The sequence below is a fragment of the Scomber scombrus genome, chromosome 21 (assembly GCF_963691925.1).
Source record: "Scomber scombrus chromosome 21, fScoSco1.1, whole genome shotgun sequence".
NCBI lineage: Eukaryota > Metazoa > Chordata > Actinopteri > Scombriformes > Scombridae > Scomber > Scomber scombrus.
This window is the reverse complement of record NC_084990.1, coordinates 13776617-13795481: the sequence shown is the minus strand read 5'-3', so window position 1 is coordinate 13795481 and position 18865 is coordinate 13776617. Positions and strand designations below refer to the sequence as shown.

General features: G+C 40.1%; 1 protein-coding gene across 1 annotated transcript in view; it reads left to right on the top strand.

The window, feature by feature from the left end:
• Positions 1-17157, top strand: part of nrg3b (neuregulin 3b) — a 196633-nt gene extending 179476 nt beyond the window's left edge. The window contains 4 exon segments of the mRNA XM_062442237.1: positions 2030-2156; positions 8220-8296; positions 12922-13104; positions 16425-17157. Of these exon segments, the coding sequence (XP_062298221.1) occupies positions 2030-2156; positions 8220-8296; positions 12922-13104; positions 16425-17157 (1120 nt within the window).
• The last annotated feature ends 1708 nt before the right edge of the window (positions 17158-18865 follow it).

The following is an 18865-nucleotide window of genomic DNA, read 5'->3' as shown; positions in this document are numbered from 1 at the left end:
TCAGAGGGAGTTTAGCAACCTAGTGTTTAAATAATGAACATTTAATGGTAAATTAACATTTAATCCAAAAGTCTTAAGCATCAATACATTTTTAATCCAATCAAAGTTTAATCCAAAATGAAGGAACACTCTCATGTTTAGCATAGTTAGATTGCTTTTTCTATGGCACGTTTAGCTTTTTTGTGATTAAGGGAAAAGATTGAAAAAATATAAAAAGGTATTTATGATGCTGGATAACTGGAAATCTGCTTTAGTTGCTAGCAAAATGTTCCCTTCATTGTTTGAACTAATCATACATACGTTGCCCGTCCATTAAACCACCATTATAAGCTCTGGTTTTCTATATAGTTTATCTTTCCTTTTCATTAAAGTAAAGATCTAGACTCCAGTGTCTCTGGTGAGATTTCTGGAAAATCTTTGTCTTTTCCGGGACTATTACCACAAGAGCATGTAGTGTTCGTTTCACGGTACATTGACTTGATTCAATTTTCACTTGTGCAAAGACATCTTCTCTCCTAATGCTATTTTCGTAGCACTTTTCCAGCCCTGTTCACCACCATCAAGCCTTCAGTTACAACTCTGAAAGATGCAAATTGGTTGCTGCGAATTTTGTCACCCTGACCTTTCAAGACACTCATACATTTCCAGCATTTGACAATGTTGTCAAGTCTTGCAGTTTCACCGTTAAGACAAATCAAAAAGTCCCTCTTAAAAATGTACATTTGTTCATTGTCACATTTTCAATATACATATACCTAAAATGTATAGTTGTAAATATTTGCCAGCATACAGTAGACAACTGTGACAGTTTTAATGGCAGGGCTCATCTCAAGGCTCATGTAATGTATTTGATGTATGTGCCTGTTTTTACACACATACAGTAAAGTGGGTGTCAGGAATAAAAGGTAACAGGTCAATAAAAATGATCACCAACCATTTCTATTAAGTGTGTGTGTGTGCGTGTGTGTGTGCGCGTGTGTGTGTGTGTGTGTGTGTGCGTGTGTGCATGTGTGTGTGTGCGTGTGTGTGTGTGTGCGTGTTTGTGTGTGTGTGTGTGTGTGTGTGTGTGTGTGTGTGTGTGTGTGTGTGTGTGTGTGTGTGTGTGTGTGTGCGTGTGTGTGTAAGAGAGTCATAGAAGTCAACGACTGGACTAAAGACAGCTAATGTTTCGACCGTTGCAAATAGAAAATACTGCCAGACATTTTATAGCCAACTGTACCACCATAGTCGTCTTTTCTGTTTCTGTCTGTTTCTGTCTCAGGCAAATATTGTTGCTTTTTAATTACGTTTTAATTTTTTTGTATTTAAACCATCTGACGTTCTAGATTAAAGTGTACGTGTACAGTCAGGTGCCCATATGAACACTGAAAAAGGTTTTGCTTGCTGTAATCATTAATCCTGTTCATACTGGACATAAGAAGATCACATTTAAATTTCTTTATGGTGTAAGTGATGAGGGACAAAACCCCACAGCCCCTCATTTTGTAGCCTGTGGGGCACCGTGACAGATGCCGGTCACCACTCGGACAGCTACTACAACAGGGACAACGATGGAAATAAGTCCTGGACTTTTTCATTTTATCCCTGACAAGTGCTGACATATGTATTTGCTTTTTTAAAATCCTATGTATTGCTTGTGTCAAATAAATCTATTCTATTCTAAAGGGACTGCACTTATAGTGCTTTTCTAGTCTTTCAACCACTTAAAGTGCTTTACAATACATATCAACATTCACCCATTCACACACACATTCATACGCTGATGGCAGAGGCTGGTATACAAGATGCCAACCTGCTCATCAGGACCGAGTCTAATGCACATTCACACACACTCACACACTGCTGGTGCAGCCATCAGGAGCAATTTGGGGTTCAGTATCTTGCCCAAGGACACTTCAACATGTGGACTGGAGGAGCTGGGGATCGAACAATGATCTTCCTGAGCCACAGCCGCCTCAAATAGGAAGGGAAATAGGAAAAATTGTGGAAGTATAATATTGGATTTTCTCCCTCTTTCTGTTTTCTCCAGGAGACATAGAGAAAAACTCCAGGCTCATTTCTCTGATGGCCGCAACTTGAGAGACTGCAGCATCAACGCCTCTGGCCTCATGTCCAAATCTGCACCTAGGCCTCAATATAGTCTACAACTCCAAAAGGCAAGTCTTAATCTATTATTGATTTATTTCCAGTCCTTATCATCTTTACAATATCATCTTACTGAAAAGTACTGCGAAACAGAATGCTTGACAAGATGATATATGATATATGTCTTAATAATCTTTCTACTGGCTCAAGCCTTTTGTTCACATTCATATCTGACATGGGTCGAGAGACACTGGGCAATTACGGTTTTAATATAAGTGCCTCATGTGTTATATAGGGAGAAAATGTACTTGTCATGTTCACAATGACAGATCACCAGGACGAACTGCAGATTTGAAATTCTAATCTGTGGCATGTCAGGGATCTTGAATTCACCATGCAAGCACAGCAGCAGTACTATATAGTAGACAAGTAATGTTAAATGGCACTTTGCTTGTGGCCCTCACTACTCCGAATCCCCAAAACTGTATTTTCACACTGCCTTCCAAGTCACTTTTTTGTATTTTTTGGAGCAGAGTTAAAAAAAAAAAAAAGGAACCCACAATCAGTTTAGGAATGAAAAGAAATATGAAGTTATATGATTGAATTATTGATTAATGATTAAACATAATACTTAGACATTCTGGATAGAAACCCCATGAGCCAAAGGAGAGAAATCTGATTGGGCAGCTATTTCCCACAATAGAAAAAAAAGCGTGAAAAAGAGACGACAGGGTGTAAGCACAAAAGAAAAAGCTGCTCACAAATGAATTACAAGCCAATACAGCCAGTGGCAGGTGCTGCAGGAGAGCGAGAGCTGACCCAGACATTCATGGCAGAGCAGGTGTAGGATGTAGATGTCACCGATAAGGCTGATGGTCTCCACAGATTCCTGGGGTAATTGCTGCCTAATGCACTCTTGTAAAGGTCTCATCAAAGGAGTGCAATCGCCAAAGCGCATTAGCACTTCCCTGAATGCATCCTCTTTGTATGGTGTTGGAAAGTGGTCACACGTTATGTTAATTTATTATTTGCTGGTCCATTTCTTTGTCTTCTTAATAACATGTTATTTTTGTGTTGAAGATTTTTTTGTGTGCCGCTTTCCGTCATTGTATGAAGAAGTTAAATCCAACTTTCTCCTATTGTGCTAATGTGGTGCTAATGTGAACCAGCTGTTTATAGCGCAGATGTGAACATTTCCTGCTATAACTGACCCTTAAGAATTCTAAAAAGATAAGTAAAGATATCCTACAGTACATGTCAATCGACGACATTTACAGTTGTTCACATAATCTGCCATTGGCATGATTTTCTTTATTTTTTCTTTTCTTTCTTATTCATGTCCTGATTTTAAGATAATGTTGTCTGTTGTTACTGGAGATTGCAATATGATCCTTTTCTTCCTCAGTAAGAGTAAAAGGCTTTTCAGTCTCTTCAAATAGCAAGAAAAGCCATATATATATATATAGCAACAGCAACAACAGTGATATACAGTAATAATATAGTAATGTCATAAGTAGAAAGAAATAATTTAAAAAAGATCACATAATGATAATGTCTGTTATTGAAATAATTATAAATTACAGGAGTAATAACAATAAAACAATGGCAATAATTATAGCTACCAGCATTAATAATCAATAATAATAATAATAAAACCATTGCTACTGATGACTGCTACTGTCACTACTATCACTCCTGTTAATAAAAAAACAATAAAAGCAATAATATTAGTAACAAAACCAGAAAAAAGGAAAAATATTGTATTCCTAATATAGTAGATATAGTGGTAGGTATAGTAGGCATTTTGCTAGATTACTTGCCTCTTCGTCTTTTCTTCTTTTTTCATTTGCATGATTTCACCTCAAATTTGTGTGTGTAAAGGTAGAGAGCACAGTTCAGTGATTACTCATATGATGCATCTCAAATTTGAAAAAAAAACAGTGAATCTTTGAGTCTGGTGTTTTAGATGTGGTTGCATTTGTTGTCTGAAATTCTTACTTCAGGTTCAGCCTTGTTCCATTTCTTTTTCTGTGCTAGCACTTTGCCAAATGTAGCCTCTGACTGAGGCTCTTTAATAATGCAACAGTGTCTAGTGTCACCCACTGAAACAAACACCCCTCGAGCCACTAGCCCCACCCACGGAACTGCAGTTGGCACAATCTCAAAGCTTTTTGAGGGTGTCATTTGAAATTATGGCTTTGAGCTGTTGACAGTTGAGAAGTGGTGGAACATTAAATATAAATGTTGTAGCCGTTAAATTGAAATAAGCAAGAACAAATTCAAATATGCAAAATTCAAAATGCAAAAAGCAGCACATAATTTCACCCCTGCACATACAACTTCATAACGCTGTACTCAAAAACATCAAGTGTTGCAATGTAACTGTAAGGAGTCCACAAAGTTCCACCGACATCTAACCAATCTCAGTACCTCAGAGCCCAGTTTAATGTATTTTAGTCAGATGCAGGTCCATTGTCCCATAGCACAATGGCAGGCTATTATATTAACACCATGACTGAGCGAATGTGGTGACAGGAATATATGAGGGCTCACCATGGTGTGAAGCCGTGCTTCAAGCCACAAAATGCTTTCAGCGGTGGACACAGGGAGGAAACCAAGGGGAAGGAAAAGACAAAAGTAAAAGACAGTAATAATAACACCACAACACAGAAACACAAGCTATAATAGAACAGCGTGAGGGAAGCTTAAGGTGAGATGTGAAAGATCGCTGGCTATAAGCACCCAGGAGGGGGCATGAGCTGTACAGGCCAGAGAAAGATTAACAAGTGAAACCTATTTTTCCACAGATTTGACACAGAGACCCTAGACCACTGCTTTTCTCCACCCACTCCCCCAGCTTTGCAAGCATCTAGGGAGAGGACATGTGCTGTGGGTGGTGCAGCCCTTTAAGTTCTCTGGGTTTTCTACTGAGGATGAGTTAGAAAAAAATGGAAACACTCTGCAAGGAAGAATAGAGCATAGTGTTCTTAAAGAGGCTCAAAACACAGTGTGTGTGTGTGTGTGTGTGTGTGTGTGTGTGTGTGTGTGTGTGTGTGTGTGTGTGTGTGTGTGTGTGTGTGTGTGTGTGTGTGTGTGTGTGTGTGTGTGTGTGTGTGCACATATGTGTTTTTGAGGCAATAAGGTGGAGGATGAGCGCAGTGAGCTGGAAACAAAAGGCTGACTCTGTCTGGGCAGGTGCAGAGGGAAGGATGAAACTGAAGTCCATTTTGGTCAACGTCTTCCATACCATCACTGTGATAAACTGATGCACTGCTAGCGTGTCTGTAATGTCCCAAACAATATGTCAGTGCCCTGGACCATGGCATTATAGCTTAAGACACTTTCCCTCAAGGTCTGTTGAGTCGTAGTGGAAGGACTTACACTGTATATGCTGACATCACTGTTACACAATGATTTCTGCAGCAATGCTCCAAGCAAGAGCCTCCTAAAAGGTTACAAAAGCTTCTTCTTTTTTTAAATAGCCACATGCACCCAGTGCATACGTGTACTTTACAGCTCTGAACTACTGTCTCTGACTCTTATGTGCACCTGCCCTGCCACATGCATCATTTGTACATATTTCCATGCATATGTTCCGTCTGTGACTGTGAATACCTATGCATATTTGTGCATCTGGAAACATCCCTGTGCATATGCTCCCTCCATCTGTGTTTGAATAGCCATTGGAATTGCACGCGCTACTCATACTGTAGTGTTTGCTCCTGTACTTAGCTGTAAGAGCTCAGACATTTTAACAGTTGAGAGTTATATATGATAGTACGAATGCTTTCAAGGCACTTTTTAAGGAAGGAAAACCAAAGAAGAAATTTTGTTTTATAGTTAAACACCTTTCACCACCTTGGTGAATTAAATCAACACCTCTGCTGGGATAAAATTGTGTTTCAAATGAAAAGAGAGAGGGTTTACACCCACGAGACACACTGCACTGAAACAGACGTGCACCAACATGAAGGAATAAGGGCACCCAGACCGCTAAGACAAGATACAAAAACTAATTTCCCATCAGCAGAGAGCTGAGGTGGTGGTAACTAACTAGTCTAACTTTATTCTAAGAAGAGACTGAGTCACCCTCAGGAATGATTTGGAGCTAGAGGTGAGCATACTGTATGAATACTTCATGGGAATAGATCATGTTGAAGGCTACAGAACAGTCAAAAATCCAGACAGATATTGTTATGCGAAATCTGCTTATGTTCTGTTACATCAACGTCAATTTTGCAATACTCTGGGGTCATATGTTCTCAAACATAGTATCCTGGAGACCTGAACCAAGAAAACATCTACCTCAGATGGTTTTATGAGAATGTCGTCAAATGTATAAAAAGCTGCAGCAGAATCATTTAAGTAGAGGATCATTAACTATTTTTGAGTGCAGTTTGTGCAATTCAAATATTTAAAACCCCAACTGAAGGGTTTAACTAAAAAGAGATTGGGCAGGCAATTAGTGAATTTACTGCCTACTTTCCTTTTGAGTATTTCAAAATGAAATGGAAGTTTGAAACAGTCTCAGGTTCGTGTGGATGAAAGTATGTCCCTTGAAGTCGAGATATACAAAACAGAAGGCGCAATGCCATCAGAGAATTATCCAGTGTGCCAATATGAACAGGAAATGTGGGAGGATTATTAGCCACTTGTATTGCAAGTGTAGTGACAGCAGAGGGGATGATATGAAAGCTTCTGTAGGTATCTTCATGATTAACAAAATGACAGGCTATTGCTGCTTGAAAATTGATAATGCTGTCAGCTGTTGCAAACTCTACACTAACATGTTGGTGTACAATTCTAAAACAGCTTTTATAACATTTTGTTATCAGGTAGAGCCTAAATGATCTTGTTTTGGCATATAGACATTGCTTCAGTTTGAGCAGTAAACTACATTTGGTGGTGATTTGTGCTGTCTGCCTATGCACTATCCTTCTTGAGGAATGGTCAAATATCCCATTATGCACAGTTCAAGACCTGTGATTTGATAGTAATCCAAGCAGGATTAATGCTGCTCTGAATGCATTGGTTTGCTCTTCTCTTTGTAATGTAACTGGTAGTCAACATATTGATAGATTTTCCATGCAGGCCCCTGTATCCTCCTGTCTCCTCTTGAAATAAATCCACATAGAATTGTGTTTATCCGGGGCGTTCACAAGTGGCATAAAACAAAGCAAAAGTGAGATAGGAGGGAACAAGTGAAATGGGTTTACACCATGCAGGTCTGCCATTGTCTGCCACAAGCTATTTATTTTATCCCCTGACACAGATATCATCCTCTAGGAAAGTTTGCCATGGTAATTGTTCCAGAAAGTGAGACGTTCTGCACCCGCAGGGTATATGAGAGGGTGGCCAGAAATTATCCTATTTTCTTGCACAACTAGTCAACAGCAGTAACAGCTCCCTCTGGGAGTCAGGGGTGTAAAGGAGAAAAAGAGGCTTATCAGGCATGAGAACCCTGAGCCTGCTCTAAGTCACATGCAATTGCTTTAATGATGTACAATCAGACAGAGAAAGGGCAGCGCAGGAAGTACTGTAACAGGAATAACAGAATTATCTCACAATTTAGTATTTCACAGGGGGGTTCTTGGGGCATTCATGGTCGCTGTGCCAAGGCGCTGTCTGTGGCTTGTTGTAAGATAATGGTGTTAATTTTGATAAGAATAAAGGGAAAGAATTGAGGGGGGAAATTCTTTAGAAAACCATTAATGTAATCTTGTGTGGGATTAATTCTCGAGTGCAACCGGAGTGCTGTGAGGGCCAGTGTGGAGTTTATTCACAAAGCATCCCCTCCTAATCTGCAGTTTAAAATGTAAAGTGTAATTAAAGACACTCTGTCTGACTATGGGGGGATACATCAGTGACAGAACATCCTCACCCTGCCAGGGGACTTTAACCTAAGTGGGGACAGCTGCTACTAATCCACATATTCCTGCCATTATGTATTATACCCACAGCGTTTTTCCTGTTTTGCCCTACATACTCTATCTTCGTGCATCTGCACAATCTTATTTTTATTTTGATCATTACTGCAACAGGGATAAAAAGTTAAGCCATATTCCTGAAGCCACAAATATGTATATATTTAATCACTTACTTACTACTTACTCTACTCCTCTTCTTTTTTGCAGAGCTGCAGTTCCCATGGATCGTCTGTTAAGGGAGGCAATGTGGCACCAGAGCGCTGTCTAAAGGGAAAACGCTTCAGGTGAAAATTTGGCATCCTCTTATTTCCAGCCCCGTTTCATATCTTTCACTCTGCCCAGATCCAGATATAAGAGGCCGCCAAGTAAGAAATGTAATCAACCTGCAATATGGTAGAATATAAAGACCTCAAAATGATAAACAGATCATTTATAAACATTTATAGGAAGATTTAGGGTGATTATAAGTAGGAGCAAGTATTATATAGTATATTGCCTTTATTCATATCCCTAGTCAGATTCAGACATTTTAGAGGAGGTTTATTGATTCATCTAGTTTATTAAAATGAAAACGGAGATTGCCTCAAAATATTTGGGAGAGCAGATGTCTTTATTTACATGCATGTCCAGTAAACTGTGCAAAGAGATAAAATGTGTGCACAGGCAGATCCTGAAATTACTACATGCTCTCGGATGGGGAAAAGTGCATAGAAAAGAGAAGAAAAGGGAATTTTAATGTGCAGAGTTTAACATTGATTTAGCCAAATTCTTTTCACGCTATCCTTCAAATGACAGTAGATCCAAACAGAAATTAACATTTTTGCTACAAGGGATTTCTGAAGTGGTTGCGCTTTGTGATCACAGCAGTCAGTATCTAATGCTGCCATATCAAATCCTTCAGAAGAACACAAGGGTGTGTGTATAGAGCATGCAACAATAGCCCCATTTGGGATGTTTACAGAAATACTTCATTTGTTCTGTTGATGTGGATGCAGACACACTCTGACAATTAATGACATTCACACCATGCAAACATGCAGGGAACTCGCTCTTTATGTCTCCGAGCACCTTTTGCACTCAATGTTGGTAAATCACTAGAATCGTTTGAATGCTGGTAAATGTCTGTTTTTCACTTGATTTTGATGGTGTCTTAATCACAATCAACACTGAAAGAGTTTTGTAACTGTACTGTACTGTATGTCAGGATACAAATGAGACCATATTGTCTATGCATAAGGCTCTAGATATGTATTTATTATTTAAGTGCTGTTGCTATTTGAGTTAGACAAGCTTTCAGCATTATGTACTGTAGTAAGGACATACTGTACAGCACATGAAGTGATTACAGGCAGCTATGTTTGGGGACATAGTGAGAAACTTACAGGTTGTGTCTATACAGGCACAGTTTGTGGATGCCTGGTTAACTATGATAACAACTTTAGTGAAAATCCCTGCCGAGCAGCAGTTGTTCTTTGTTTTAATGGACCGCTGCTGTGTCACAGAGGAATTTTTTTTTTTTTTTTTTTTTTCAAAAGGTTGCCATGTGTTGCTACAGGGACACTGGCAACTCGTCCTGGCTTTTTATTCTCCATAGTCTCATGTAGGTGCTTCATGGAGAGCAACTGACAGTCAATCATCTGTTCAGCTTGTTCTCAGAGTAGGTGGAGGCGGGGGTGAGAACCAGACTGTGATGGATGATGTTGAGATGCTTTCAGCTATTGACCTGAGAAACTGGAGAACATTGCGAGCTATAAAGAGAAATGCCCCATAAAAACATGTCAATATAGGCCATCAATATGCCTCAAAAGGTTACCTGTGCATCATGGACGTTATCACAGGTTATGGGTATGTGCAGATTGATTTACCTGCTTGAATGCTTACTTTATCTGCTGAACAAGTTTTTTGCTAGAACCATAAAGAAAATATATACCTCATAAATTAGACAAACACATAGCCTGCTTTTCAACCAATACCTATATGGTGAGTTTACCTTCAAAATATAGGACTCTGTTTTTTTTCTTTACATTTCATAGTGCTTGCTAAACATATCCAAGTACAGAAATCACACAAATCGATCATTATACATCAATCATTTTCACATTTGATAGATACTGAATAAACTGACCAGCACAACTTCGTTCACTCACTCTTTCTTGTTGCTTTGCCAGCAAATTCTGACAGAAATAACACTTACTAAATCAATCACAGAGCCATTCATCAGTCATTTTTTTCAATTATGTCATTGTTGGATTATGAGGAAATTGCAGTATTGAAGGCTAATCAATGTGCTCAAGTCAAGGCAGTGGCCTTGAGTTTTTATTCTCATGCTGAATGGGAACATACTCAGTATTGCAAGGAGTACCCTGCTGGTTAAGTGAAGGACAGTATCTGATATGTTCATATGACAGATCCAGGACCTTTGTCACATGTCATCGTCTTTCAGTGGTTTCGAGCAATTAAAACACAAACAGTGAGAAACGTATTAAAATATGTGCAGGATTATTCTCATGACTGGACATTCCTGTTGAAATCAGACACATTTTTGGATAAGCAGCTGCCTTTCAGTTCGACCTTTAACATTCAACATTCAAAAGTTACAACAGTATGCTGATTTGTTGACAAAAGCAGAATTTAATGATTCCTGCTTTCAGGTAATCCTAATGACAAAAAAAACACAAATAGCCAACAAAACAGACATAATTCAGCTTTATTCATCATTTATCAACTTTTTACAACATCAGTCGATACAAAAGCTAATGCTGGCCAAGACTAGAGCCAACATTAGCCATGCTAATTGTTCCACCGCCATGGACATTTGGAAATTGTGCTGCATATATTTGCACGGTGTTTCAGTCGGCTTTCAATTAATAACTAGACGTCTACTGGACTAGTTTACTGCATAAATTAAAAAGAAAGAGGGAGTTCAGTTTAAGGACAAGCTATGCCATTACAACTATACTTGCCTGAATGCACCACAGTTTAATCATACAAGCCATATACATCACCAGGGGTAATGTTACAGGCACCAAGACAAACATTAACAACATCACATAACGTGGCGTAGCAGCCACATATTAACACACACACACACACACACACACACACACACACACACACACACACACACACCCACACACACACACACACACACACACACACACACACACACACACGCACACAGAGCTAACAGACGCATCAGCATCATTAATCAAGTATATGGATAGAGGTAAACCGGCACTAACATGCTCAGTAACGGTAAAAAATGACACTTGAACATAGCCTGGCACAACAGCTACATAAACTACACACCTGCACATATTCATGCACACACACACACACACACACACACACACACACAAGCACGCACACACAGATGGCAGAAGCAGCAACATCAGCATAAAATCCAATTGGCTTCAGGTACCTGTGCTGTGCTTTGGCATGGAAGGGTGGATGTCGTTGTTGGAGAATCAAGTGCTAAGTCACATACGGCTGCTGTTTGGGGAAAAGGTTGAATTAGCAGTCACCGACATGTTGTTACTACTTGGCACTTGTTGAAGAGAGAAAGGTGAGAATGGTGGCTGAGTGGCAGCTGAACTTGTAATAAAATGATTTTCCTCCTGCTCCTTACGACATCTTTTTGTGACAAATTTAAGCAATGCACTGCCAAAAAAATCTGTCCTATCATCGTCATCATATGGTAAACAAGAAGAAAGAAACAAGAGTTGTTCATTTTTATTGGTTGTATAGTCAGATAATTGAAAAATTATTCATTGACTGCTATTCACAGGATGATCCAGCAAAAAATTAAGCCTTCTGATTGGCCCACCCACAGCTATGCACCTTGGAGTATGGGAAGGATGGATCCCAGAGGATTCATCAAAACTTATTTTACCTCTAGTGCCACCAAAAGGTTAACATTTTTGAGTCATCATAAGTCACAGGCCCTTAAGAGGATAAGAGACAGGACAGGATCCCCCAGAGTCTAGACCCTGGTGGTAGTTGAGTAAAGTCGGCAGATGGTTGATGGAAACCTTTTGACAGGTTTCCCAGGATATTACACAGGTCATAGTTGTTGTGGGGAGGAGGTGCACTGTGTAATCGGTCTGAAAGACAGAATGGCAGAATTACTACAATACTTACAGAAGGGCATCTAAGGACTGCTTGGCTTGATGGACTGGGGCAAAAAGATCATTGGTCAGGTATGCTTATGGTGAACACGGAGGTAGCTGTAGCACCACAAGCAGGTAAAGGTTTGCACAATACTCTGCTTTATGATCTGCAAAGGTTATGACATTTCTGTTAACGATTACGGTTACTCCATCAACATTGTGATCCTCTGACTTGTCCTCTAGTGCCACTACATTTCATGTTCCCATCATTGATGAATTGTTATCCTTTTGGTGATCCCTTGACTTCTAGCCGAAATAGGTGAAAGGTCAAAATGTTTGTTTGTCCAATACTTGGATTAATACCTGCTAATTATCAGCATGTTAGCATTGTCACTGTAAGCCTGTTAGCATGACAATGTTAGCATTTAGATCAAAGCACCACTGTGCCTAAGTACAGCCTCAGTGATCTTCTAATTCTTCTCTCCTCTCTTTGATTGAACCATGACAAACTAATGATTGATGTAAATTGTATTGCTTACCAATAAATTACTATTCTTTTCATATGATTATGATAACCCAGCCTGATGCTTTGAACACAGTGCCACGGTCATTCATGTATTCAAGGTTTAAATTTATGCTTTTTCCTCTCGAATATCGAACAGAAAGGTCACAGTCAATTTTACATGAATGAACAGAAACAATGAGATAAAGATGTTACAGTGGATTAGTGAGCATTGTGTGGGCTGTTGTGTTAAATCACTGATGTTCATCCCCATAATTGTTTTCCAATCTGGTTACAGGAGTAGTTCCCTTTCGCTCAGTCCTGCCCAACAAAGAAGGGAGAACAATTACTTCAGGACCCCACCCATTTCCAGAGGAAAACACAAAATATCAACAAACCTCATCGATGGATCCAGAGTGGCCGGCCATGTGTACAAACACTTGCAGGAGGATGAGTCAACAGATATGGAGTCCATAGGAAGGTGAAATATTTTCTGTATTTTTGTTTGTTTTGTTTTGTCATGTTTATCTGAGCCTCACAGAGGAAAATCTCTCCACACTGAGGTCAAATAGACAGTTCAGTGATACAGACCCCCAGACTAACTGAGGTTAAGTAGGAGTGGCAGAGGGATAATTTTGGGAGGAATGAGTTTATGACTGAAATTCTCACAGTTCAAATCCGTGAACTGGCTTATGAAATCTGATCCAGACAAATAAATGAAATCTGCAGTGCCCTCCTTCTACCGGGACTGTCACAATTAATTTGGAGAACACACTTGATCCCAGCCGTATCCTGATACTGGGACAGTGCAAGATATGAGTCTGTGTGTAATCCTCCCTTCACTTGCCACTGGGCTGCTGCTGTGAATGAAAATGTGTTTTTATCTGCAATGGTTTTATCAGGGTTAGAAATACAACGACAGCGCCAAAGCTAATTAACAGATGATACACAAGTTCAATGATTTTCAAGATGTCCGGAATGGTTTGATTTTGGCAAATGAGCGAACATTATGTGAAAGCTTCATGGTTTTTACAGTATATCAAAGAAAGTATTTCATTTTCTGTCACAAACTGAACACAGACCCACATTGGGCAGCTTTCTAGAAAAATAATACCATTTCCAAAAGATTCATTTGAGGCATTTACACATTTCTCCTTATGCTCATTCTGATGTCGAGGAAAGACAGCAAGTTGCCCTATTTTCATGGCTATCATGAGTGAAGCACAGCTACCAGCAATGTTTCAGGAGAAAAGCAGGAAGGACTTCGCAGGAAGCCACCTCTCACCAGATGGATATCTGGGGGCTTAAAGTAACTTAAACATTTTACAAGTAGTCTACAGTATGATACTCTCCGCTGGCATGGGTTCAAAAAAATATCCTGATGTGAAATCTTCTCTGACACATTTGTTATCAAAGAGGAGTGTTCATCCAGTTTCCTCAAGTAGGGAAGAGATGATCCATGCAAAGACAAAGTTGCACATTTTTTCACATCCATTAAAACTTTTCCGTTTGCCCGAAAGATTTGGAGATTATAAATAAGATTGGTTGTTGCTTAACATCTACCAGAGCTGGGAAATATTTATCTTATCACTCCTCATTGAGGTGCTTGTTTTCCTAAGTAGAATAATGCATAATGTCAAGCAGCTCCACAGGCATCCCCACTTAAAAAAGTAACACTGAAAACATTGAATAATTTTAGGTTTTATTTACAGACTCAGACGGGAGTGTCTTGAAGCTTGAGTAAGGAAGTCCTATTTAGCATATGACTCAGAAACAGCCTAATTTGCTGTCAGTGTGTACAACTTGAGCAATGGCACTGTTATTAAAAACGCCTGTCATTAAAGCGGTAGTGTCCCTCGTGCATTCCACACACTTAAAAGTGCCTAGCAATGTTCCTATTAGCATGCCAACCTGATTGAGCATTACAGTGACTTGTAAGATACACTGCAAGCTGCCAAACTCTTTATGTGACCTATTTCCATAATTTACATTTTTAAACAAAGCTCCATGGAGCTCAGCAGTTCTTTCAAATGGTTGTGCAGAGGGATCCACCAGGAGCATAGCAGTTGCCCTCCTTCACACAAATACTCATTCATGTGCTCAAACACATGAGAAAATAACAAACTAACTAACTCATGAAGAAACTAATGAGAATTCTTTTTTAAAATCATAAAGGCAAAATCTGTAAGCTATAGGCAATTAAATCTAACACACGCTTTTTCAAGTGTTTAGGAGAAGAGATGAAATAAGGGGGCTTCTCATCTTCCTGGGGATAAGATTGCATTTGTATAGTTAAACAGTTTAGATCTCATTAGTCATTGATAATTCCCTCGCAGATCCATCAGCCGAGTATGGCTTTCACTGGCCTCCAGGAGGCTGAAATGACCTATTTCGAGACTTATCAGACATACAACACCAAGCTACCAAGCTCACAGCCCCCTCCTCCTCCTCCTCCTCCTCCTCCTCCTCCTCCTCTTGCAGCCCCCACCTCTTCCTTGTTGCCATGGATACACCCTCTCATCTCTGGAAATGAGAAACAGGAGGTGGATGGGAGAGTGAGAGAACGAGGGAGGGAAAGTGAGGAAAGAAAGAAGATTGTGCAGAGGTGATGTTTTAGGTGCAGTGAAGGAAAGATGGAGGCACGGAGTGACGCGCGCCGTAGACAGTGTTGAAAAAAGAGGCAAGAACAGCAAACAAACATGAGAATACCCCCTCCATGTTTTCCATTTTGTGACAACAAATCCCCAGCTGAGTATTGTCAGATTCATTATCCACTGTCAAAACACATATTTACCCATCGAAGATGAGTACGGAATTGAAGGCAAATTTGCTATGGAAGTTATTTTTAGATATGTTTTAATCTGCCGGATTTACCTCCAGCTTGCATCTCCTCCTTTCTAATACCGAGGGAGGAGTGGGAAAAGTAATTCAATTATTTAAACTTGGTTATGCTACAAACAGTCTCTGAAGGCTGACAATAAAACTGGCTGTCTCCTAAGGCTTTGCTGGGGTGATTCCAAATGTGAATTGAGTCTTCAGTAACAATATTAGCTCTTGTGCACATTCTACGCATATCAAAACGTACCCACTTAGCTCTGGATAACTTTCCCCAGCTCTCCTGTATTATTTTCAGACTGAAAATGATGCATTTCAAGCCTGTCGGCGCTGTAATACTTCACTCTTTTGAGATGTTTGACTGCAGAGTGCATTATCATGCAAACATATATGCCAAGACTCTCACACCTATTAGTACACCTACATTCACCCCAACTGTCACATTATAGTATAAGCCTGTCAGACAAGGTGTGTTCAGTGAGACTGCAGAATAAGTCTCATGTCAGAAAATCTAAATTAAAATACACGTGTAAGTCCAAAAAGGCTTCTTTTTTCTGAATACTTACACAGGCCAGGGTCATGAATCCAGCAGCTGTATTGCTAAAGCCCTAAATCTCTGATAAGGCATTCATGAGAGAAGGGATTTTTCAGTTAAACATCCATGCAGCAATAATACAGGCTGCTCATGCTGAGGATTATAAATAATTACACAAAGATTATGAAAAAACAATACCTAAATAATTATCATTTCGGTACAAGAAGGTTGCTTCTGTGGAAGAGGTGTATGAAACGACGGGAGGAATGAAAAGGGTAAAAAGCACAAAAGCAGGTTTATCTCCACATTCTATATTACTCATCTCTTTAATTCATCTTAGGAAATGAGTGTCTGGTACGAAAAGGTCACAGTATAAATGACTTGCTCTTTAATTCTCACCCTGTCATTTCTATTCTTTCTTCTGCCTAAAGGTGTGATTCTGCCAGCGGAAGGGTCGGTGCCCTCCTCAGCAGGACATCACTCTCTCACTTTGCAGCCAAGAAGGGATGGACTGAGGTCCCTTGCACCCGTCTGGATAAGGGAACAACCTTCCTGCCACCCTCCCTGCGCACCCGCTCCGTGCCCATCATTCCCTCGCTTCAAGCATGTGACTGCGAGGCAGGGCACGCAGACACAAGTGACCGGAACAAAGGGGGACTTCTTAAGTGGCACCCTGTGTTGGCTGGAAAGACAGCGATGGCCATTAGCAACCCTCCCTCAACCCCATGTGAGACTGTTGTGCTGGTGCCTGGTGTTATGCCTGGCAGTGTTAGCCCTCCTGCCACAACCACCGCTCCCAGCTCCACGCAAACATCCTCCTCCATTGAAATTACAGTGGAACTCGCACAGGAATTAAAACAGAAAAGCCTTTCCAACCCCATGAAAATGTCTGGGTCTCACAGCGAGATTCACCGCAGTGGCACAAACGCTCAGGAGGCTGGGACTGTGCGGGAGTCAGAGGGGAAAAGTGTCCAGTATTCAGCCAGAATTCTCCACACAGGCAGTGGGACCAGAGGTTTGAAGGCAGCAGTCCAAAGAGAAGCCCAGGGACCGTGCCAAGTTCAGACGTCCCTCATGTACGGAGGCGCAAACTTATCCTTGGCCACCAAAGGACCCAGCTGCAGAGGAACTGGAAATGCTTATGCCAGGCCTTCTGCGAGCTGATTGGATTAACTCTGTAAAGCTTCAAAGACACTGTTTTCAATTCAAACTGTATACCTTTGCTGGTGTCACAGGATGGTTAGCAGGTGGGACCATCTGTGAGGCCACACGGACCAATAACAGATGGCCGTCAATTTTCGAAGGAACATGAACAGATTGAACTGCAGAGGAAAGAATACTGACACAACAAAAGACATGAAATTTTAAAGAAAAAAAAGACAAACAAGCACACATTGTGAATAAATGTGACTCAATAAGGAAAACAAAAACGTGACTTAAGTGGGAGCTTGACCTAAACAGTGTATTGGAAAAAAAATGCCACTATTTAAAGGGAGCTTCTACTTAGAAACCAAAATAGTGTGTCATCTCTATGTTGTTTCTCTATTGTAAAGAAATGAAATTATATATGTCATATAATATATGTCATATAGACGTATATATATTTGACATACAATTGTGACAAAATAAAGACTAAGATAACAGTGTTAAATAATGGCTTTGTTCATCTCGAACCATTTTTACGTCCTGACCCTGACAATGTCTGTGCCTCTTTCCAAATTGTTGTCTTTCATATACAAAAGAATCAATATAAATGTACAAAAAAATATCAAAGAAGCTCACATCACTTCTAACACAAAATATGCCAAGGTTAGGACAAATTGTTGTCCTCTGCAGTATTGCCATGGCAACTGACACCTGTAGCATGCACTTCTTCCCTTTGCAGGATGGATTTAATCATGCCACATTCAACCCTGAAAACAGCTATACTAATTAACTATAGTTCATTATTTTTGCATCAAATATTTAGCAGACAACTTTAGATAGCTGAACCTCTGGTGTGTGTGTGTGTGTGTGCGTGCGTGCGTGTGCGTGCGTGCGTGCGTGCGTGCGTGCGTGCGTGCGTGCGTGCGTGCGTGCGTGCGTGCGTGTGGTGGTGGAGGATTCATCGACACATAACCGAAAAGTAAATTATCTCCTCTATTTCAAGATTAGGATGAAAATTCTTCAAGCAACTCACATTGTTGGTAAAAAAGGAGTGGAGGATCATGGTTAAAGGTTTGGTGGTGTGTAATGCATGTGAGGAAAAGGGTGATTTAGACACTTTGAATGATAAGAGCGCCTCTGAGATTTTCCATGTTCTCGCCGAGTGCTATTATTTCCCATGATGCACTTAATGCTGTATGGGCTAACAAACACAAAGAAAGATCCACTTCGCTCTTTGAATTTCAACAATGGCCATGAGGTTTGTGGATGGAAATGAAGCATAGCAAGCATACAAGTCGAATACAAATCTATATTTATTCCTCATTTATGTCAAATTCTATCCGAGTTTTCTTCCATTCAGGTTTGCAGTGGCTGCTGGCAACACAAGGTAAGTTGTACAGGACTTACAAACGGGTATTAGTGAGACTTCTTCATCACTGCTCTGCAGAATAAAACTATCTTGAGTCTGTAAGAAGGTTTTTATGAAGATTAAAGTGAACCTCATTGATCCCTGGGGGGAAAATTGAGCCAAGACGGCTGCAAAGGAAAGATAAAGTTGCCATAAATAGAAAATATTTAGGATTCTAAATACATACAGTTCGCAATGGTTGACAGAACTCAACATGCATTTTGCTAAATTCTCAGATGTTTACAGATTTGCATACTGTCTTCGCCCTGCAGAGTAAGACGACAAATGGAAGGTGTGCAAATATAGGCGAGTGCCAAA